Source organism: Pongo abelii, chromosome 10, assembly GCF_028885655.2.
Source record: "Pongo abelii isolate AG06213 chromosome 10, NHGRI_mPonAbe1-v2.0_pri, whole genome shotgun sequence".
In the NCBI taxonomy this organism is placed as follows: domain Eukaryota; kingdom Metazoa; phylum Chordata; class Mammalia; order Primates; family Hominidae; genus Pongo; species Pongo abelii.
In genome coordinates, this window is record NC_071995.2 from 97693272 (window position 1) to 97717140 (window position 23869).

Genomic DNA, 23869 nt, shown 5'->3' on the forward strand with positions numbered 1-23869 from the left:
TGAGAGGACTGCTTGAGCCCAGGAGTTTGAGACCAGCTTAGGCAACATAGCGAGACCCTGTCCCCTCCCCCCCCCAAAAAAAGTAATGAAGAATCCTATATACAGTGGTTGATTGAGGGATTACGTTAGGTATAAAACTGGGAATAGGTGACTTTATATTGAAGGTGAGTAGTGAAAGTCAACAAACATAGTAGCCAAAAAAAGGGGGGCTTGAGAGTTTAACAATAATATACTTACATGAAAAACAAAAGTAATATTAACAGACCTGGGCTTGTAAATTAACTATTGTCCTTACTTATCAGCCAAGTGTTACTTATCTTCTCTGAGCCTTAGTCTTCTCTTTGCTTGTCTATTAATATAGTGTTATTAATATCCACCTCAAAAAGTTGTTATGAGGATCAAGTTTAAATAAAGCACATAAAGTGGCCACTCATATAGTAGGTAAGGTAGCAGTTTTTCTTTTAACCATTGTATGAGGTTGAGGGATAGTACTTCAAATGGGTCTTGGAGCTGGAAACTTAAAATTCATTGAAAACTGTGCGTTGTCATATATTTGATTTTTGTATTTATTTCAATTTTCCATATCTCTTAAGTATACGGCAACATGGTTTTTTTTTCTTTTTCTTCTTTTTCTTTCTTTCTTTTTTTTTTGAGACAGAGTATTGCTCTGTCACCCAGTCTGGAGTGCAGTGGTGCGATCTCAGCTCACTGCAACCTCTGCCTCCCAGGTTCAAGCAATTCTTCTGCCTCAGCCTCCAAAGTAGCTGGGATTACAGGAACATGCCACCACGCCCAGCTAATTTTTTGTATTTTTAGTAGAGACAGGGTTTCACCATGTTGGCCAGGCTGGTCTCAAACTCCTGACCTCAGGTGATCCGCCTGCCTCGGCCTCCCAAAATGCTGGGATTACAGGCGTGAGCCACCACGCCCAGCCAGCATCATGTGAATACGTCCCTAAGTACATAGTACCATGACAATATTTAGTCTTAACCCCTTCATAAAAAATAAGAAGAACCATCCTTTCCTTTTAAATAACCTCCCTGCCTGTGCTTTTCAAGAAGCCTGTGGTGTTGACTCATTCTCTCTCCTTTACAGCCACAATATTGTTGGCATCATAACTTCTCATTTCTTTTCTCTCTCTTCAGTGAAAGGGGTTGCTGCAGAAATTATGTTCTAAACCCGCAATCATGTTTATAATGGTCCACGAATATTTTTTGACTGAATGTCTGTGTCATCACTTCCTTCAGAAGTCCAAGGCAAGAAAAGCTAAGAAGTTGTGGCCCAACTAGAGATGCCCATAAGCCTATTTACTCCAGGCTGTCTCCTTGCAATCTCAGAAGATGTCAAGTTACTGCAGAGGCTCTACTTCATGCCCCCTTTTCCTGAAATTGGGACAATAATAGCAACGATGATAACTAGCGCCTGAACTTGTTGTTCCAAGTGTCTGACATGAATGGAATCATATAAACCTCACCTCAACCCGATGGAATTAGCATGTTGTCACCATGACGGTTTCCACATGTGGAAACTGAAGCACAGAGACATTAAGTAATTTTCTAAGGTAATATACCTCGTAAGTGTCAGGGCTGGAATTTGAATCTAGGCAGAATCTACCTTCTTAATCATCCCACTGTGCTACCCTCTAGGGAAGAAATATCTGGAACTGTGGCTTGATGATATTACTACTGCTTTTCATAGACAACTATTCTTTTCCTCACTTGGTATCATCTAATGAATAAAGAAGGAACGTGTTACTGTACTTCTATTTCAAGATGTGTACTGAGCCCATTGGTTTATCTTTTTTCTCCTCTTAGATCCCAGTAAAAAAAGCTAGAAAAAGAATTCATGATCTCACAATAATGAGGGTAATTGGAGAAAAGCTATATGGATCTGGGAGATTTCAATAAATTTCCAGAAGTCAGAAAGAGCGTGGAAAGACGATGCAGTGGGGCAGAGGTAGCTTTGGGCTAGTGTGTTTGCAGAGGGTCCTGAATCAAAAAAAGAGCCCAAGTTGCCCATCAGAACCTCGGAAGTTTCAGTCTGAGAGAATGGAGATGGGATGGAGGAGGAGATAGAGAAGTGGGTAGAAAATGAGGATGAATTTAAAGGTCTGTGTATCGAACAGATGCCCATCTGCCTGTAACACACATATCCCCACCCCAATCTCTCTTTCTCTCTCTGTTTCTCTCTGTCTCTATCCCTTTCTCTCTCTCTCTCTCTCTCTCTCTCTCTCTCTCACACACACACACACACACACACACACACACACACACACACCAGGCATTTACCCTCCATTCTCAGGTCAAAAAGGAAGTAAGGCTAACTCTCTAAAGACATTTTAAAAAGCCTTTCTGGGGAGAGCTGGAGCAACTAGTACAGTGGTGTCTGGGACACCCTGATCATTATAGGGACATCCTGCTCACCACAACACGAAGCCTGGGAATTAAAAAAAAAAATACACACAGAATTTCCAGTTTGCTTTTCCATTGCCTCTTCCTGAAATATGAACAGAAAATCACAAACTACAGTCATTAGAGGATAGCTTTTAGCACGACCGGCAAAGATCAAATGGGAAATAATGCACAGCAGAAAAACTAACTCAAAAGACAATTCCAATAATCTCAATATAAAAATAACTAACCTCTAACTGGTGTTTCTAACAGGTTCAAAACAATACATCAGAGGAAAAAGAAAAGGGTGCCAAAAAAGGAATAGAGAAAAAGAGCCTTGAGAAATTGAAAATATTATTGCCAAAATTTTAAAAATCTATTCAAACATTGAAAGCAATCTCCTAGAGTGTAAGATGAAAATACAAAGAGTTGGTAAATGTGAGCACAAGGATAAAAGACATGGAGGAATGATGGAAGAAATCCAACACCTGGCTAGGAAGATTTCACAAAAAAGGCAACTGAAACGAAGAGATAGATAGAAATGATCAAAGAAATAATAGAAGGGAATTTCCCAAAATGTACCTTTATATTTAAAGTGCCTAACAAGTGTGGAACAGGATGAAAAAGACACCCACTCAGTCACATCTTAGTGACACATCAGGACACTGAGGATAAAGAGAAGATCCTGAAACTTCCAGAGAGGGAGAAAGGTCACCGATAAAAGAAACAACGTCAGACTCCTCATCAAACACATCAAACACTGTAAGACAAGGGAGCATTGTCTTCCATACTCAGAAAAATTACATCCAGCCTTGAATGACAAACTAAGCCACGCTATTAATCAACCACAGGGGCAGAATATGGGCATTTTTAGATTCACAAAGTGTTAGAAATTAATCTCTCATGTATTTCTCAGCTGTTTCTTTTATAAACAGTTATTTGAATGTGTGCTCTGGCAATATGAAAAATGACACAGGGAGAAAAGCATCCAAGAAACAGTGGATTCAATAGACGACTGCAATGAAGAGAGTCCCAAAATGATGAATGTGTGGCAGTCTCAGAGAACAGGTCCAGCTTCGGACAGGAAGACTAAGGAGATGGGTCCCAGGAAAAATGTAGATCAGAAAAATAGATAGTATGATGAAGACTATGAAAATCTTAAGGATAAAGTAAAGATAGGAAATGCAAGATGAAGGAAAAGTAATCAGAGATGACAGGAAAGATTAAACAAGGTTAAAGATTAAACAAGATTAAAAAAGGTAAGTTCTAGGATAACTCTAATGTTCCCAGTAACTGTGCAAATGGGTGTAACCATCATTATCACGGGTGCCCTGCCTCTCAGGACCCAGGTATGGAGTTTTCATCCTTGATACAGCTTCCCACACCCCACGAGTTGGCATGGAAGCAGAGAAATACTTTAAGGTCCCAATGCAAGCTTGGATGCTGAGGACTTCAGCAGGGACCACCATACAGTACAGATTTCCCTGTGTGCCTGGCAGCACTAGGGTCTGTAGTATTATGGGGTGACAACAGGAGAAGGCAATCCAGATAGCAATGGAATTTCATGCTGGCTCTGCCATGGAGTAAAAACTAAGTTGACTTGAAACACGCACACAAAAAAATGATATTTTGTCGCACTTGAGTTTGTGGGCTAAGATTCAGTTTGCAACTGTAGTGTGGGTAGAGGAATTAGGAGAGAGAAGAGATGAGAGTATTGACAATGTAAATCCTCATCTCTCACATCAGAATGTCAGTAAATAATATCTAAAGTTGACAAAGGCAAAATTAAGGGCATTTGCATGTTACATGGAGATAAACACCAGAAGGACTAAGCACAGAAATATTGAAAGTATTTGCTTTTGGACAGTGGGGCTGGGAACAGGGAGAAGAATGCAGGAAATGGTTTGTATTAAAGTTTTATTTGTATATTTGTTTGAATGCTTGAAAATTATATATGTATTATTTCATTTTTTTTAAAGTGTGCTCCTTTCTGTCAATTTTACTCTCCTTGCTACAGTGTAGTTAAGTTGTCTTTGGTATCATTGTTCCTGTGTCTATGTAGACCACCTGTTTTGGAAGAAGGTGAGGTTATCAATCAAACAGCTAACCAGTCACAGGCATCTACTCATTCACTTGCTAAGCTCCTTCCTCATTCTCGTTTCCAAGAGTGCTTTCAAGGACACAAGAGAAGACCCTATTTAGTGCTGTCATTGTCTTGGTTGTGGGGTAACAGGAAGCAGAGAAGCCTTAATTTTTAGCATCTAGACTTCAGCTCCAAAGACTGCTATTGAAATGGGAAGCTCTGATTACAGCTTCTAAAGTGCACTGTTTTCTCTGTGCTCCAGAACTGTCTTCTGAATTAGTATCAATAAAACGCTTTCTAACAGGATCTCTGACACCAGAAGTCACCACTGATGCCAATGTAATTACCATCCCTGGACGCTAGGCCTTGTCAGGCAGCACATATAATCACCTACAACCAGGCGCCAATGATTACCCAGTCAGTCAACTGACATTGACTGCTCACTGGGAGGTTCTGCATGGGTAAGAGAGAGGAGAACTGCAACGTCCTTTCCTCAAAGTACTTCAAACTAAACAGGGCTGAGGGTGTGGAGGGGAAGGAAAGCAGAGATTCACACACATCAAAAGACAGAAATAAACAAACCTATCCATTCTCAGTTACACAGAGAGGGCTGTGGAGATCTGAGTTGGAGCAGAATAAAAATGGACTTTTGCATTGCCTGGCCCCTGTTTCGTAAAAACCTCCTTGGTTTTATGTATTTCCTCTTTTCATTTTTTTTTAAATGGTGTTATGTATTTCCTCTTTTCATTTCTTCCCCTGCCCACTAACTGGGCTCAATTACTAAATACCCGCAGTGTGCCATGCTTTTTCTGTGCTTCCATACTAATTATATGCTGTTCCGCTTGCCTGAAAGCTGTTCCTATCACTCAGCCCTTTCAGCTTGCCAATTTTTCTAATCTATCAAGAGCTAGTGTAAACCTGACCTCTTCTGTGGAGCCTTGCCTGAGTCACTCCATTTTAATTCCAATCAGTTACAGTGCTGTGAGCTTTGTGAGAGGAGGGACAGAGTATATTATCATTTGAAAATAATTAAAATTGTTAATATATGTAAAACACTTAGAACACTGGTGCCTGAAATGTAAGCAAATGTGTTTATTATTATTATTATTAGCATCATTACTATGATCAATGTTTGTATTTAGAAGCCCCAGCATAACATCTGGCATATGAAAGTGGAAACTAAGCAAATGTTTCTTTGTTTGAATTCTTGGAACATTTCAGACAAACTGAGTTTTATTGATGAGAAGGTTGATGGGTTTTCTTGGCAGTGGTCATTATTCCAAGGTGAAAGTCAGGATTATTGCTTTAGCTATTGCAACTGAGAACACAGAATATCTTTTAAGAAGCAGAAGCTCTAACAGGTGAATAAATCATTTTGGAGGATAGGAGGATATTCCAGATGATATGAAACTATTGAAAACAGATTTGCTGTTGCTTTTCAGAAAATGTACTAGCCCTCAGGAAGATGGGCTTGTTTGGAGAGATACCTAATGTAACACAAATAACTTCATTTTCTTCAGCATTATCTGGAATAGATGGTTAATTAGTCTCAGACAGCTGTTTCCATGCTCACCCGCCTTTGCTGTCTGTGTGATGTGCACGTGTGTGCTGTCATCTGGCTGAGCCTATCTGGGCACAGTGATGGGTCATTAAGCTGTCTTCCCATATGGTGCATGTATAGTATCTGAAGCACAGTTTCAGGAGATAGGTAACACTTCCACTCAGAGAGGCATTACATGACTCCTAGGGTTGTCACTAGATCCGTAGCTCTTTTGCTCTTCAAACACTACATGCATTTTGACATCTCACCATCTTTGTTCATTGTTCCATTCAGTGTTATGTCCTTCACCCCGTTCTTTACTGCTTACATAAATCCACTCAAGCCCACTTCCTCCAGAGATTTCCCCATCACTCCAGCTCATAGCTATCTCTTCCATCTCCATCATAATCAGCTTGCTTTCTTCTTTCTTTCTCTCTTCCTTTCTCCCTTTCTTTCTTTTTCTTTCTCTGTCTTTTTTTTCTTTTTTTTCTCTCCCTCCCTCCCTCCCTCCCTCAACCTCTCTCTCTCTATTTTTCTGAAACAGAGTCTCACTCAGTTTGCCAGGCTAGAATGCAGCGATGTGCTCATAGTTCTCTGAAGCCTTGAACTCTTGAGCTTAAGCAATCCTTACGCCTCAGCCTCTCAAGCAGCTGGGACTATAGGCCACCATGCCCAGCTAATCAATCTTTCTTTCTTTCTTTCTTTTTCTTTCCTTCTTTCTTTCTTTTTCTTTCCTTCCTTCCTTCTCTTTCCTTCCTTCCTTCTCTTTCTTTCTTTTTTCTTTCTCTTTCCTTCCTTCCTTCTTTCTTCTCTTTCTCTCTCTCTCCTTCTCCCCTTCTCTCCTCTCTCTCTCTCCCTTCCCTCCCTCCTTCTCTCTCTCTCTTTCTCTCCCTTCCCTCCCTCCCTCCTTTCCTTCCTCCCTCCCTCCTCCCTTCCCTTTCCCTTTCCCTTCCCTTTCTCTTTCCCTTCCTTCTTTCTTTCCTCCTTTCTTTCCTTTCCTTCCTTTCCTTTCTTCCTTCCTCCCTTCCCTTCTCTTCTCTTCTCTTCTCTCTCTCTCTCTTTCTTTCTTTCAAGATAGGAGTCTCACTGTGTTGCTCAGACTGGTCTTCAACTCCTGGTCTCAGGCAATGCTTCTGATTCAGCCTTCTAAACTGCTGGGATTACAGGTGTGAGCCACTGTGCCCAGCCAGTTATAGATTTCTAACATTACTTTCTTCAATAGTTACATTTTATATTGTGAAAACACATTGTTGGCTTTTATTAACATTTCAATGTGATTTGCTATTTGCTGTTAAGTATGCTAGTCTTAGCTCCCTGAGTAGACTGTTGGATCTTTAAGCAGATGCTGTACTATGCCTCTTTGTAGTTTCTATCACATTTAGCACAGTTAGATGAGTATATAGGTACTCAATAGGTGTTCCCTTAGGAATGAATGGATAACCCTCCTGGGAATCCATTCAAAAGGATTCTCCTGAGAACTCCTTAACAAAGCCTTATCTACTTTCTACTTTAGACTGTCAACACATGCTAAAGGATAAAAGAAGCAGATTTGAAACACATAGATTTACATTTTAAAATGCTGTGGCATATTTGTTAATATACTTCACAGTCTGAATGCAAGTTTAGGTTAGTTACCCTCGAGGACAAAGCTACTAGACTCTCGAGGATTCAAATAGTCTCATAAAAATCATCACAATGTTATCACTGATAGTTAAGGGAACATTTTGTAATAAGTGGGTGTCTTTGAGCATGTTTCCTAGGGAAAGTGCTAAGTGCAATGTAGTCCATGGAAGTCCCACAGTACTCTGCGAACAACCTGCACTACTTCCTGGCCACTTCACCTGAATGGCTCAGTTCTTTGAGTGTCCATGTAGTCAACTAATCAGTCTGTGGTGAGTAACAGTAAATTAAGGTGCCTAACTTTCCAACATCCTTTAAAGTTATTTGATTTAAGGTCGCTGAGCTAGGTGGTTTATGGATATTTCAGTATTCCTGGAATAATTCATGTAAGCTTTTTCCTTGTATCCAATATATTACGAGGGTAAGAGCAATGAAGCCCTGTGCCAATTTCTCCATTTCACTGGCTAATCAGTAATTCTAACATTGTTTGCCAGCTACATGGAACAGGCACTCTTGTCACCATCATGATTCATTGCCTACTGAAAGCACAGAGCTGGCCTTAATCTAATTCTTAATAAAACCTTGTGAACTAGGTCTACTGTCTCAATTTGCACACGGAAAACAGATGTTCATGAAGGTTGAGGGACTGGCCCACGATCTCACACCAAGTAGGTAAAGAACCATGGAAGCAAGTCTGTGCCTCAAAGTGCAATTGTCTTTCTAATTCCTGTGGAGCATGACTGTCTTTTCCATGCTGAATCTAATGATTACAAATATCAAATGAGCCTTAAGCATGGCCCTGTAATCCTACTCCATTCTCCTAGTAAACTCTCCTTCCCACTCTATGAAACAACTTTTTAATATCTTCTCTATCCTTATATCTTCTACATCCTTACAGCATTATTCACTAGAAGACAGAAACCATCAGAAGAAACATATTTCCATATTCTCAATGCCTCATATACCAGTCATGATGGTACCCACTCTCTCTGTCTTCCCTCTTGTTATCACAGGAATGTCCCCATTAGCAACCAACTCTCCACTTGGCTCTGGATCCCAACCTCTCTCATCTTTATTCTTTTGATCCTTCTTTCTTTTCCAATATCAATACCTCTTTTTCTACCTGATCATTCCTTTCAGTAGCCAAACATGACTCCAGTCTCTCCTGTTTTAAAAAATTCTTCCCTTTGCCCCACAAGTCACCCTTTAGCTATTAGTGTATTTCTGTACTCCCATTATCAGAAAAACTTCTTTTGACAGTTGCCTACTACTTCTTCTATCCAATGCAATATGGCTTCCATGGCTCTTATTTCACAGAATGTGCTCTTGTTAAGTTCTCCAGGGGCCTCTGTGTTGCCAAATCCAGTGGCTACTTCTCTAGTCTAATTTCTTTTTTTTTTTTCACCTTCAACTTTTATTTTAAGTTCCAGGGTATATGTATAGGATGTGCAGGTTTGTTACATAGGTAAATGTATGTCTTGGTGGTTTGCTGCACAGATCAACCAATCACCCAGGTATTAAGCCCAGCATACCTTAACTATTCTTCCTGATGCTCTCCCTCCCCCAACCCCCACCCCTGATAGGCCCCAGTGTGTGTTGTTCCCCACCATGTGTCCATGTGTTCTTATCATTCAGCTCCCATTTATAAGTGAGAACGGACAGTGTTTGGTTTTCTGTTCCTGTGTTAGTTTGCTGAGGATATTGGCTTCCAGCTCAATCCACGTCCCTGCAGAGAACATGCTATTGTACCTTTTCATGGCTGCATAGTATTCTATGGACTATACATACCACATTTTCTTTTTCCAGTCTATCATTGATAGGCATTTGGGTTGATTCTCATTTGATCTCTCATCAGCATTCTACCTAACTGATAACTTTCCCATGGAGCAAGCTTTTCCCATGGAGCAAGCTTTTGGTAGCATTCTACCTAACTGATAACTTTCCCATGGAGCAAGCTTCCAAACACTTTGAGTTTGAGGGGTCAGTAGAATATATAGGAGGTAGAAAACTTTGCTTCTGTTGAGTATCGGTGAAGTAACCTAAGGTGAAAGTGCAGAGTGAGAAGAGAAGAGACTCAAGGGCTAAGCCTGAGGGTACAGGCAGAAGCAGGGAGGGCTACAAGGAAGACTGAAAAGGTAGGAGGAGATAACAGAGACAAGGTTAGAAGTCAAGGACAAAAAGAGTTGTCATAAAAAAAAAAGTGGTCAGAATCAAAGGCCAGAGAAAGATCAGGTAAATAGGGACTAGTAAAAGTATATTGTCTTTGGCAATTGAGAATTTATTGGTTGCCATTTATAAATAATTTCAGGATGATGACAGAGGCTGATGGTATTAAGGCCTGACTGTATTTTTCTGAAGAGCAAGCCAGCAAGTGTTGGCATTATTTTGGGAGGCTTGGTTATGAAGGGAAGAAGAGTAAATGGATAGTGTCTAGAGCAGAATAAGAATTGAGGAAGGTTTTGAAAAAAACATCAGGTTATATCTGAGTTTGCTCAGAGAGGGTAGAGAAGAAGGCTTCCCTAATATCACAGCATTATGCAAGAACTAAAAATAGAATCTATTTCTTCTGCCTCCAAGATAATTGAGATAATACATGTGTAAGAGTTTAAAAAACTATAAAGTACAATAAGAATTTGATATAGTGTTCTTCTTTCCACTATATTATAATTAATTACCAGGAAGTCAATGGATTGCATTTTTAACTATATAACATACCCTTTACCCCACTCCCTGCAACAAGAACCTCACTGCTATTTATTCAGCAGTTCTTAAATGATTGATTTGTTGTGGATGATCTTTTGCTTGCTTCCTTTTGAAACAGTGAGGGATTTCTGGATGTTTGCCAGCCTGAATATTCCTGTTTACTTGTCTTAGGCTAACAGATAACTGGATGGGTCATATTGTTATACAGGCCTGATGAATGCCAAATGTTCAGCTCTGTCTCTACAGGATTACACCTTTCTGAAAAAAGAAATGTGTAATATAACTTCTTTCAAATAAACTTGAGATACATTTGTTTCTAGGCCTCAAATTTCAAGATCTCCCTTAAAACTTTGGAAGGACAAGCCTAATTCTCTTTGCCAGGCATGAAACCAGACATCAGCTTATAAACTCAAGATGTTCCATAATTCTTTCAATATGAATTCTAATTATCTTTGCTCCCTCTAAGAGAAGGTAAAAGTATAACAATGTGAAATCTAATTCTATGGACTCAAGGGGCAGAAATCAGTGACCTGATATTCAGAGGCCTATATTAATTATCCATTTTATTTTTCTCACCTCTGTAATTCATAAGTAGAGTTGCAAGGGCTCTTGCTCTTCAGTACTACGTTAGATCATACACTCTCAAATGAATGGATAGTTCTCAATGCCTACGATGCACTTGATTCACACAGACTAGCCTAGGTTGTCTGAAATGAAGTCAGGGAGATGCATGCAATGACCTGTAAGGTGTTGTTTCTGTGTCTTTGTAGCCTGAGTCTTCTTGTGGATAAAAATCTATAGCCTTTTATTATGACAGCTCATTACACCACAGAAAAAAATTAAACTGAAAGACAGATCGTGTCTTCCATGATCACTGCTACTGTTTGATGTGGTGTCTCCTGCATGAATGAAATGACTGCCACTCAGAAGATCTCATGGTCTGAGAACAAACTTGACCTGTAAATTCATCTGTATTTTTACAACCCTGTGTATGGTGAGAAAGTTTCCTTAGTCTAGACTGGCTAATATCTGTATGAGGCCATTTTTTTCTTCTCTCTCACCTCTCTTGTTGCTACTGCTCTGAATCATCATCCACCCAAGATCAAGGAATGCTTATGCTACTTTTGTTTGTCCAGGGCTCAGATCTTTCTCAGCTCACTCAGATATGTTGCCCCAGTATCTCTTATTGAAAACTTTTCCCTATGGACTCAGATTGACCTGGGTTTAAATCTTGAGTGCTTTGGACCATATATTTAGTCTTTCTATAACTAAGTTTTGCCCTTGTAAAACTGGAATAATACTACATACTGTGTAACATTTGTGAGGGGGTAAAGATAATGTATGTGATAATCATATAACAAGTTCTTGATAAACAATAGTTATATTATTAAATTGGCTATATTTTTTTCTTTCTATAAAGCATTACTTGCCTAATCATCAATTTCCCTGGAGTGCTTCTATCAGGTAGTTATCAAGTGTAAGGATGGAACCCAAATAAATATTTCTTGTAAGCGTGATTTATTTAGGTACCAGAAGAGGCTGCAAAATAAAACGGAAAGAGTGTAGGGCTAGAAAGGTGACAAGTTCCTGGTTCTGGTGTTGCCAGTTCTCATATTAAATAGCAGTGTTATCTGTATATGATTACCCATCTATGAAAACCTCTAAGTTATTAGAAAGACTGAATTCATCATTGATGAAAGAGATCCTTCAGGCATCCGGAATCTTATGTAAACCTCACATAGACTGAGTTTAATTCAATTAAATAACTGTTTATTGAATGATCATTATGGACTGTGCTTGGCAATGTGAGGGATAATGAACAAAGGCTACACATATACACACATTTATTGAGAACTGTTATGAGTTGAATTGTGTCACCCCAAATTTATATGTTGGAGTTGTAGCCCCTAGTAGATATGTGGATATAGATACACACCCTAGTAGATATAGTAGGATGTGGCCTTATTTGGAGATAGGGTCTTTACAGATGTAATCAAGTTAAAATGAGGTCATTAGGGTGGGCCCTAATCAAATATGACTGGTGCATATTTGACATGCACAGAGGAAGAGATTTGAAACACAAGGAGAAGGTGACCAAGGAGATAGGTCCAGAATGGCTCCTTCCCTTATAGCCCTCAGAGGAACCAACCCTGCTGGCACTTTGGTCTCAGACTTCTGGCCTCCAGAACTGTGAGACAATAAATTTCTCTTGTTTCAGCCACCTAGTTTGTGGTTCTTTGTTGTGGCAGCCATAGCAAACTGATATGAAGACCTACTATGTGCTAGTAACTGGGAAACTAACACTGAACAGGGCACCGTTCTTTGTTTCAGGGGAAGAAGTTTGGAAAAGAAGCAGATACTTCAGTCCCGTGTAATAAGCCTGCTCCAAGAGAAGTATGTACAGGGTGCCATGGGAGGACAGTGAAGGACAGTTGAGCATTACCAAAGGCTTGTTTAAGGCTCCTCAGCAGGGACTTCTAAGCCAGGCCTTTGAAGTAAGAGTGCAAGAAGCAAGAGTTCTGGGCAGAAAACAGTGTTTATATGGGGCAGTGCATGCAAAGGCACGGATATCTGAGCAGGTGTGGCACTGTTGTAGAACTGTAAGTAATCCAACATGGCCAGAGCTTAAGAGCGGTGAAAGATAAGGCTGGAGAGGTGAGCAAGTTCCAGGTCAGTAGCAGAAGGCTCCCTGGAGCAAGGGGAGCACCTAGGACCTTGAGGTAGGTCTTCCGTGATTAGCAATCGTGAGGACATAAGCTACGTTAGGTAGGAGGGAAATTGTAAACAAAAGTGAAGGCGTATATTTATTTGGCAGTGAGCATTCTGGTCTGGTTAAAGCAGACATCCTCGAGAAGCAGAGCAAGCAAGTGAGAAGCTAAGAGGTAAGATAAAGTCCCTCAAAGGACCAGAAGTATGACAAACGGAATGCTTTGAGGGCAGGGCTAGTATCTTGTTTAGTGCTTGCAGTATAGCAGTGGCTCAAGAAACAATTGCTGAATAAGTGAAGGGAGAAGTAGTGAAATTCTGTCCTTTTACTCAATTGAGCAGGGACTTTTAGGTTACAAGAGGTTTGGTTTTGAAATCTAGGCTCTGCTGGCAATTTTTTTAACCTTGTTGAGTTTCATCCTCTTTATTTCTAATTGTGAGTATACTAATATTGACGGTATTGGTGAGAATTATATGGGATAATTTATATGGAACTATATAGAATTATGGGTATACTAATATTTAGCATGGGATAATTTATATGGAATTTTATAGAATGTATGGAACTATATAGAATCATATGAAACTATATAGAATTATGGATTACTAATACAGTATATGGTGATAAGTATATGGGATAATTTGTATGGAACTATATAGAACTTAAAAATTCCATTTGATCAATATTTATTAAGAAGCTACTATATGCCAAGCCCTGTGGTAGGCTTTAGGACTAGAAAGATGAACAAGACCCAATCTCTGCCTCTAAGGAATTTACTTTCTGTTAGGGGGATGGGGAAGCAGACATCTGAATAGATAAAAGAACTGTGATGCAATAGAATAAGGACTAGCATAGGGCCAAGAACAGAGCACCGTGGGTGCAAAGAGAAGGGACAGTTACGCCAGCCAGACGGCAGGATAGTGTTGGGGAATACTTCCTGGGGGAAGTGATGCTTAAGCTGATTCATGAACAATGATACACAATTAGGTGAAGAAGGAAGAAAAAGGAATTCCAAACAGAGGGAACAACAGGCTTCCTTTGCAGCTGTGTTTTTCTAGTTCCTGTGCCTGTGCAATTCCTTGCTGAAAATATACTCCAGTTGGTTTGGTTAAAGCAAAAACACCCTCCCTAGCTCTCGTCAGACTCCTGAAGGCTGGATCGTGCTCTGAACAGCCTCAGCTATTGGCTGGGTTCTCTTTAAACTAAACAGGCCTTCAGAAACCCTTCTTGTAGCCAACTGCCTGATCTCCTCACTCCCTTTCTCCTGCTTTCTTTCTTTTCTTCCTATCCTTCCTCGGTATCTGCTTTCTTCTTCCTCTCATTAAACATTTCCTATATCTACATGTGTAAACTATGGGCTGTGCCTGGAGATACAGGGGATAAAAGCATACATCTAACTCATGAGGAGCTCGAAATTGAAAGTAGGGTCAGCAAGCTATGGCCCATTGGCCAGATCCGCCTGTTTTTGTAAATAAAGTTTTATTGGAACATGCCCACGCCCATTCATCTATGTACTGGCTATGGCTGCTTTCATGCTACAATAGCTGAGTTGTGTAGTTGCAACAGAGACCATGTGGCTTGCAAAGCCTAAAATATTTACCATCTGGCCCTTACAGAAAAAGTTTGCTGGCCCCTGTTCTAGTGTTTATATATGGCAGAAGTAGTGGGGATAGATGGACAAGTAAAGAGGTAATGTACCCCTGTAAGATAAGTTTTTCAAAAGGGTACTATAGAAGGAGAGTTCCTAACCCATACTTGGAGGTTGAGAAAAGAACTGAGAGCTAAAAAAAAGTGACAAGTACGCTTAGAGCTAAAGGATAAAAAGGAGTTAAGAGGGAAAGGAAGATCATTCTTGGCAGAGACAGTAGCATGTGCAAAGCCAGGCAATGAAAGAAAAATATGCAGTTCTCTATTGCAAAAAGAGGAAGTGGTGAAAGATAAGGCAGGAAAATCAGTTTGGGCAAGGTCATTAAGGATCCTAAATATGAAAACCATATTAAGGATTTTAGAAATGCCCTATAATCTCTCCCATAGGTAACTGAGAACCTTTGAAGGATTTTAAGCAGAGTAGTGCTAAAGCAAATGTGTGCTCTAGAAAGATCACTCTGGCTGTAGGACAGTTAACATTTACTGGGCATTTATTCTATGCCAGGTCTGTGCTAAATGCTCTTTGCATTTGGAAATATCTATTGAGTAGCTGGACAGCATTGGGAACCAGGTAGAAAGAGGTGAAACATGGAGAATAGATACGGATCTATGAGAACCAGGGATCTCCCTAAGGGATGAAAAGGCGTAGAGCACCACCCTTATTTGGAGGCATGAGGAGAAGTAGAAGAACAGGGGTGATTGCAAAGGGGAGTATACTGTCATGGAACACAAACGGGGAGTAAATAACAAGGAGGAGTGGATAGTGAAAATCAGATATTGTAAAGAGAGCTAAGAGAAGAAAAGTGGAAAAACAAGCAGGGGGCAGGGAACTGGTAAGAAGCAGATCAGAGCTGACTTAAAAGAGCAATTTCAGCAGAAAAGTTGAGAAACAAGCTGGATTATAGGGTTAAGGAAGTGGTTGGAAGTGAGAAAATGGAGGTCACTGCCACTGAACGCTTGTTTGAGAGATTTGTCTTTTTAAAGAAGAGTAGAAATATGACTGTGGTTGGATTTCTTAAAATTAGGCTGTAATTCAGCAGCTTTGGTAACTTTTCTGATTCATGAGGTAAATTTCTCATCTCAAATACCTGGTCATTTGAAGTAATACTGGAGATCAAATTATGCAAATATGCTGCACGACTAAATTAAAGGCCTATTCATGTGAGCATTAGTTAGTAATGGGAGTTATATTATACACTGCATTATTAGAAAATGGGGCAGCATATTTTAATGCTTAAAAATTTAATCAGAGTAACTTCCAGAAGGAGGAAAAGGTTCCTTTTTAACACAAGATTTGAATCATGGCTATTTTTAAATTTTTTTTCTGAAAGCCATTCTTCTAAGATGGTCATCCCTGCACATGCCCTCATTTCTGACTTTCTGCTGCACAAGCAATCAGTATTTGTGCAAGGCTAATGGGATATACAAGAACAATTAGTAGCTCTGCCAGCACCAATATTGTACTGGCCTCTTTAAAGAGCTCAAAATATTAAATAACAATTGAAAAGAACATTTCTTCTAGACCCCTCATTAGATTGATTTTACAGATGACTAAACTGAATCATAGAGAAACAAGATAGTGGAAACGAGAAGTCTTACTTTCGTTCTGTCTCACACCACTGTAAGGCTGTGCCTATTATATTTGTAATTAAGCTGTTGTCCAGATAAACAGTAACTCCTGCTTGGCTTTGACTTTTAGATACCAACAGATATTTAAATGCCGGCAGTTGAAAAGGTTATTTTTTTTTTCTTTCAAAAGTAGGTTTGTAACTATTGGCCTAAATTATTTTAGAAAACTATAGCTGTACTTTCGACATAAGGCCACCCACCCAACTCTGAGCCTAGACTGTTTGAGAAATAAGAAGGTATAGGAAATTTGGCAGGTATTTTTCTCTTGTATCTTTAAATCTCAGTAAGTTCACAAAATTTTCCTAACCAATATTGGAACAAGAAATTATCACGGGGTGGGGGGGTGACTAATCTCACCTTTTAAGGACAATTAATTTTTCTACTTCACAAGTTTAACTTCTTATTTGGATCACAATATGCTACTAAGATACTTAAAAGGTCATTTTTTCAGGCCAACTGCAAATGATGTTTTCATTATAGAAAAGTTATGTAAAAGTGGAAAAGAGATGTAAGTCCATTAACGTGTAAAATGCACCACAGCAATGGGAAAAAAGTTTTAATTAAATACATATGAGCTCTATCATGCGCAAATGTTTTGTTGAAATGGATGACTCCAGGAGTTCTGTGGTTCCACTTCAGTGTCTAATAGGCACTACTCACTTTAACCTTCAGCAAGTCCTTTATGAATACTATCCACCCAAGTGTACAAAAATGCCAATTCATGTAGGGCTATCAATATTATTGTTATTTCTTATTCTGTAAAGGCTGCATTTTGAACATTTTAATAAGGGCCAAAGCATTCCAAGTCAATCTAGATGGCAATTGTTAGAAATGCAGGAGGTGCTTTAAAAAATGAGTTGGTAATAATTTCATTCTTCCCCCATTTTGATTAGTTTATAAATATAACTGTCAGCTAGTTATCATGGTGAGGTTATGGGTCAGTCCTCCTCCAAGTAATATAAACTTCTTAATACAGTCTTCAGACTATGAATCTACCATAACATTGCCAGTGTTTTGATATCATCAGCATCTTCATCTTCCTTTATTTCAAGCTATGATAGATTTTACCTCTTCTATTATCTACTGTAATTTGTTGCTGACAAACCAATTGCTAATAAATACATATGTTGAGCGATGGTGATTATGTGAAGAATGAGGGGCAAGATCCCTGTGGTGTAGTGTGTGTGCACCCATGTGTGCATGAAGAAACATGTGTATGTGTGATGTGCATGCAAATAATATAGGTCTGAGGGAAATACTGTACTCCCCTTGAGGGTAAGGGTCATGTCTTATTCACTGTTACATCCCTAGTACTTAACACTGTCTCTGGCACAGAAATGATACCTAAGGAGTGTTTGTTGCATGAATGAGTGAAGGGTACTAATGGTCCATGTTCCCATTGGCAAAATAAGGCTTCCAGTTTAAAAATGAGACTGGAGGTCCACCTACAACAATCTGTTGTGCTTTCAGTTTTTACAGGCTGATTTCTACGTGCACAGTATTATGCTGGGACTTGTGAGGAAAGCAAGGAAACTGAATACACAGAACTTGGACTTGAGAAGCTTCCAGTCTAATTGGGGAGACAAGATACATACAAGTGAAAACTTAACTTCTAATTCTAGAGAGAGAATAAGGGCATGCCAAATGTATTTTTTTCATGTCAAATGTAACCACTGTGTGAGTTCAGGAGAAAAGAGGCTGTTCTGTACTGCAGCCATTAAAGAAAGCTACCTAAACTAGGCAGGAATTGAGTTATACCTTTGAGGATAAAAGACAGCAGGGAAGGAAAGGAAATGTCTGTCCAGGAGGAGCGGGTAGAGAATACAGATGAGCAAAGTTATTAAGATAAGAATAGATTCTTTGGCACTTAAAATTTAGGAAGCAGTCATTAGACTGAAAAATAAATATGATGGTAGAGACAAATATAACAAGGAAATAAATAAGCATGCACATTTTGTATAGTAATCACTTCATACCTAAACTCCTTGGTGAAAAAAAATGTCAAAACTTAGACACATTCTCTATGTTGCAAACTCAGGGGAAGTGAGTGAAATGTCAGAGGGCATGGCGGCATTCCCAGAGGTTAGTGAGTATCAGGTAGGCTTTGCCAAGCAGAAGGGAGGTGATGATATTTGACTTCTGAGGGGATAAACAGGTAAGGTGGGATCTGGGCAGATTTTCAGACAAAAGATTCTGTTGTGAAGGGGCTTCTGGTTTTAACATAGATGTGACTCTCCTAAAGTCTTAGGTGACCTGATGTACTTCTGAAACTATTCATTGATTGTACAAATTTCTATTTATTTTACATTTTTAAGGGCACAGAAGGATCTAAACTGTGTGCACAACTATTCTACAAACCAAAATGAAAACCAAAATGAAATACACAAAGGAAAAGTTGTTTGAAATTTTGTCTTTAAGATACAGGGAAAAAAATCACACATCAGTAAAATCAAGGATAAATATCAGCCTGAAGGAGGAGCAATAATTGACAAATATTTAAAAACAATTGGGGGGCCAGGTGTGGTGGCTCATGCCTGTAATCCCAGCACTTTGGGAGGCCAAGGCAGGCGGATCATTTAAGATCAGGAGTTCTAGACCAGGCTGGTCTAGTCTAGAGACTAGAAACCCTGTCTCTACTAAAATTACAAAAATTAGCCAGGTGTGGTGGTGCACACCTGTAATCCCAGCTACTTGGGAGGCTGAAGCAGGAGAATCGCTTGAACTGGAAAGATGGAGGCTGCAGGGGGCTGAGATCACACCACTGCATTCCAGCCTGGGTAACAAAGTGAGACTCCCTCTCAAAAAAAAAAAAAATACCAAAAAACAAAAAACAATTGGGGTCTTTCTTTTCTAACCATATCTAGACATTGGTGAAAATAGTCCTTATTAAAGATAATCATAGCCATGGAGATAAATCATCCACGTATTACATTTATGTGTGAGAGTATGTATGTAGAACAAATTTGGCAAATAATTTTTAAAGCTTTCAATAAATACTTTAAGTTACTTATATGGACACTTTAAATTCACATTCATTAGTGGATTCTTGATTGGATAAAAAATTAACTCCTGAAAATATTTTCTAAATAAAGTACATCTATGCATGAATGCACTATGATGTTTCAACCAACATTAATTATACCCTTTTGATTTCTACTGTCTTGTTCAAAAACGCTAATAAGACCTGCACTACTTCATAGTTAATAGGAGTGTGGTGCTTGTTGCTTAGGCAACAGGAGGAATAAATGCAGGTTAGAATGTGCTTCAAGAAAAACAAAAGCTAGAATATGATACTGAGTGGAGACTAAGCAAGTCTAACAGATTTTTCACCACATTAAAGAAATGTTTCTTACAGCAAGCCAATCATATTCATGTATTTAACAAAGTTTGCAATTACATAAATTAGATTATGTAGATCAATAATTTTTATAAAGGTAGAAATTAATCGCTTATGATACTAGTAGCAAATAAATTGTGTATAACAGCATGTAAAGCACTAATTGATTATACCACTTCATGATTTGCTTCATTTTCATAATTAATTAACTCCTCTAAATGGCAATTCAAAGTTTTTTTAAAATATAATTCTGTCTCATGAAGAAAGTATTTGATTGGCCCATCTAAATTAATAATATTTTCTTATTTTCTAGAAAATTATACCAAATACTTTGAATTAAACAAGTAAAGAATATAATCTATGATTAGACCTTGGTTACATCACATATATCCAGGATTTTGCCTTCCATATAAATTTTGAAGTGCTTATACATGATTCATTCATGAATAATTTTTACGGTCTCTCTTTGAATGCTTATTTGAAACCTGTTTGATTAACCTTTCAGTTCGAGGCTTTCAAAAAGGTATTATATTTGCTCATAAGTGTTTAACATTCAGAGGAAAAATAAGCTGAATTAAAGTCTTTCAGCGTGGCCAAATGATCCAGGAAATCCAAAGACCTAACTTCTCATGGGACCAGAATAAATTTGGACAAGGGTTTCAGGGTTGGGAATGAGAAACCCTTATTTCAAGTAGACATAGGGAGAAATAATTAAGATATTGAAATGTACAGTAAACATAAATGATAATAAAAAGACTTCAATTCTGTTTGATAGTTCTTCTAATTCTTAATGCCATCTGTTTAGTGTCCTAAGTCTGTCCTAAATCTGCCCAGTGTTCTAAGACTTTCATAGCAATTGAAGAACTTTCACTTTTTTCCATTTCAATACCCAAATATCTTGTCTATATAACCAGTGATAGTACTTGATAAACACAAGAAAAATAACAGTAGCTGCATATATCAGTATAAAAAAACCAACAAATCACTCATAAAGCATTCTGTGCATACAATTACTTAGAGCTCATATATCTTACTATATTTATGTCTTTTTTATTTTTAAAAACTCTTGGGCATACATACTTTTGGAGAAGGAGCAGAAGTTGAATAATGTTAATAATCTTCAAATCTGTAATAGTCAAGTCAACCTCAGAGAAAAATAATCTAAGATAGAAATTAAAAAATCTAATCAGCTCTCACTATTGCGTTATCATTTCTGGTACTAGTAAGCTGCAGGTGTCAACCCTATTACTGTATTTAGGCAGGGCTATTACTTATTTCCACAAGTTATTTGTGTGTTACATGCCTGTGTTATGTAGGTCTCTCTAAATTTAGGGATCAGTGATATGTGTGATGGGTACTTAAAAGCAAGGAAAGGTAATAGAGCTGTGACGTAGCTTAACAAGGGGAACTGATGAGCACTGGGGGAGGTATGGGAATGATTAGAAAGCTGAATTGTTGGTTTGCACAGTTCCCCATCCTCCTTCCTCACCTATATGCAAAACGGTGGAAAGTTAGCACATGCCAGGTTTAGACTGCATGTAGACCAGAATTCAGAAGTACATGACTATACTTAGTCCACCAACCTTTCTTTCTAAATATTGACAGCTAAATGACCAAAGTGTTTATTTTCCACCTATAGTAATAAACAATACTTCATCGCTCTTCAATCAGCATGTGGAAGTAAACGCTCTCCATAATTGACCATCTGAAGCAGTTTGCTAATGAACTGAAGGTTGTCCACATGATTTAAACTGCTTATTGAACAATTATCAGGAAAAGAAATGATCTTCACACCATAAACACAACAAATTGTCTCATTAACCACTAAATGCTGATGCTCAAGTGAAATAATATAAGAATCAAGAATTAGCTGAAGAGTGATATAATCCGACATATCTAAGATTACAAATTTATTTAAAAAACCATACAAAGAATGACAGAGAAAATATCAATATTAATCTTCTTTCACTGCCTATAAATAGCATTCTCACTGGTTCATTCATATAACACATATGTATACGGATACATACAGATCTCATTTTTTAGCAAGAGTCTATATGTACACAGTAAGTTCAATCCTAAGGGCATCCAATTTTCCAATGCAGTTACATATATAAATCTGACCAGTTTTGGTGCAAATCAGGCTGCCTCTGAGCCATGTAAGACACATATGAAGCAAAGACAGACAAAAGGCAGCTCCGTGGACACAGAGAGCTTCTTACCATAAACTGCACATTGTCAAATCCATTAGCCATCAGGTGGTTCTCGTACTGAGGTAGCCCAATGCTTTCCAACCATTGTCCCACTGTTTGGACAGGGCATCTGGGTCCTGTAAGAGGATGAAGAGGGAAGCGTTTAAGCAGGGAGTAGCCGTCCACGGGGTAATAGCGGTAGTCCTGGGCTGAGAGGTGGCATTGCCACATCATGCCCCTGGGAAAGTTGCTATCAAAGGAGCCCGCCAGCTTGACAGATTAATGTTCTCAGCGAGAGAGCAAAGTCAGAAGTAAAACATAGTTTGCCAGGCAGGCTGTGGAGTATGACTTGATCCTAGCTCCACATTTCTTACATATTAATCTTTACTACCGACCAGTACGTCATACAGCCCCCAAAACCAGGCAGCAGAAGAAGGCATATCAAGCTGTCAGCTTGGGCTGGTCTGCGTTCTATGTGATTGTTGGAGTACTCCACAATGAGCAATGCACGGCCGGCAGCCAGAATTCTTTTTTATCAAGTACTCCTACACTCATCAGTATGCAGCTCCATGCTCCTTGCTCCCCCTCGCTCGCTCCCCTTCATTACCCAGCCCAGGCTACACCTCGCATTTTCAATAATAGCCATCAGATAAGGCAGATTTTTTTTGTCTGCAAGCTGTAAGCCTGCTGCTGCTGCTTCCTCCTACACACCCATCCAAGCGTCAATCTTGAATGATGAGAGCAGTCAAAACAAATGCAGAAAATAGCAAGATTCAAAAGCAAACCAAAGTGCTTAAATCTGAATTGAATCTTCATACTGGTTATACGTTACAGAGCTATTTGTTGTGGAATTTTACGTTTCAAAAGACACCAGGAAATGCGAAGCTTGAACTATAGCTTATAACAGAGCTCACGACAGGTTCCCTTTCTCCTTTTCCTTTCTTTCCTGTCTTTTCTTCTTCCTTTTTAAATGCAGCACAGATAAATGTTTCTGATCTGAAGCTTTGCAGTGTTTGGAGAATAATTATTGTTTCTTTACCATGCTATAGCAAAATAAGCCTCTCCGAGATATATATTTTTTTCTTTTTTGAAATACTGCAAAATACAGAAACTGCATCGCAATCTTGAAGTCAAGATAATTTATTTCTTGTTTGCATGGTTTCTTCCAAACAAAAGTATTATTAGGCACAAGAAATCCTTTTTTCCCCTCTGATATTTATAACCCAATCTACCAGGGTTACCACTCTAAATTAGCTATAAAGGTAACATTAACTGGATAGATTTTTTTTTAAATGAAGAAGATGAGCCCTAACCCAAAATAATTCAAGAATAACAGATGTAAATGTGTGAGTTTTACTGAATGGCAGATAGACTGAGTAATTTATTTAATAATTGGGAGAAACCAGGGACTAAGAATAGAACCCACAGGACTAGATCATCAGAAGAAATAGACTCTTAAGATTGGGAGAGAACTTGCAGAAAGGTTAGTCTAACCTTTTTCCTAACGTAGGCATCCCTGGCTAAAATGTTCCTAGAGGAATATCTTCCAACTTCTACTTGAATACTGCCTGTAACAGAGTTCTTACTACTTCTCACGAAGCCTCAATTTATTAGAAAGATATTTCACTTCCTACCTTGCTTCTACTCACTGCTCCAGCTCTGCCTTCGGAGAAGCACAGATTGAGAACAGTGCCTCTTCCACATAAAGAGCTTTAAAATTTAAAGATAACTCTCTCATCCCCCCAGAGCAGCTGCCTGGCACATAGTAAGTGCCTAATACAAATTTATTGAATAAATGAAACATCGCTTTTCTTTTTTCCTCAAGCCTCATCTTTCTCTGTTTCTTTTCTCTTTTTAAGGGCATTGTCAACTTTCCTGGCACACAGACATTAAACCTCAAAACATCTTCTACTCCTCTTTCACTACTGAAATCAGTCCCCAAATTCTATCATCCCTCTTCCTAGTGTGATCCATTCCCTTGATTCTATTTCCTGTTTTAAGTTTACAGAACTGCCACCTAC

General features: G+C 38.8%; 1 protein-coding gene across 10 annotated transcripts in view; it reads right to left on the reverse strand.

Annotated features, from left to right (window-relative positions):
• ANKS1B (ankyrin repeat and sterile alpha motif domain containing 1B) overlaps positions 1-23869 on the reverse strand; it is a 1278065-nt gene that overhangs the window by 401065 nt on the left and 853131 nt on the right. For 5 of the 10 annotated variants that reach the window (XM_024256170.3, XM_024256168.3, XM_024256167.3 and 2 more), the window contains exon 15: positions 21879-21985. In XM_024256170.3, the coding sequence (XP_024111938.1) occupies positions 21879-21985 (107 nt within the window). 10 annotated transcript variants of the gene reach the window in all.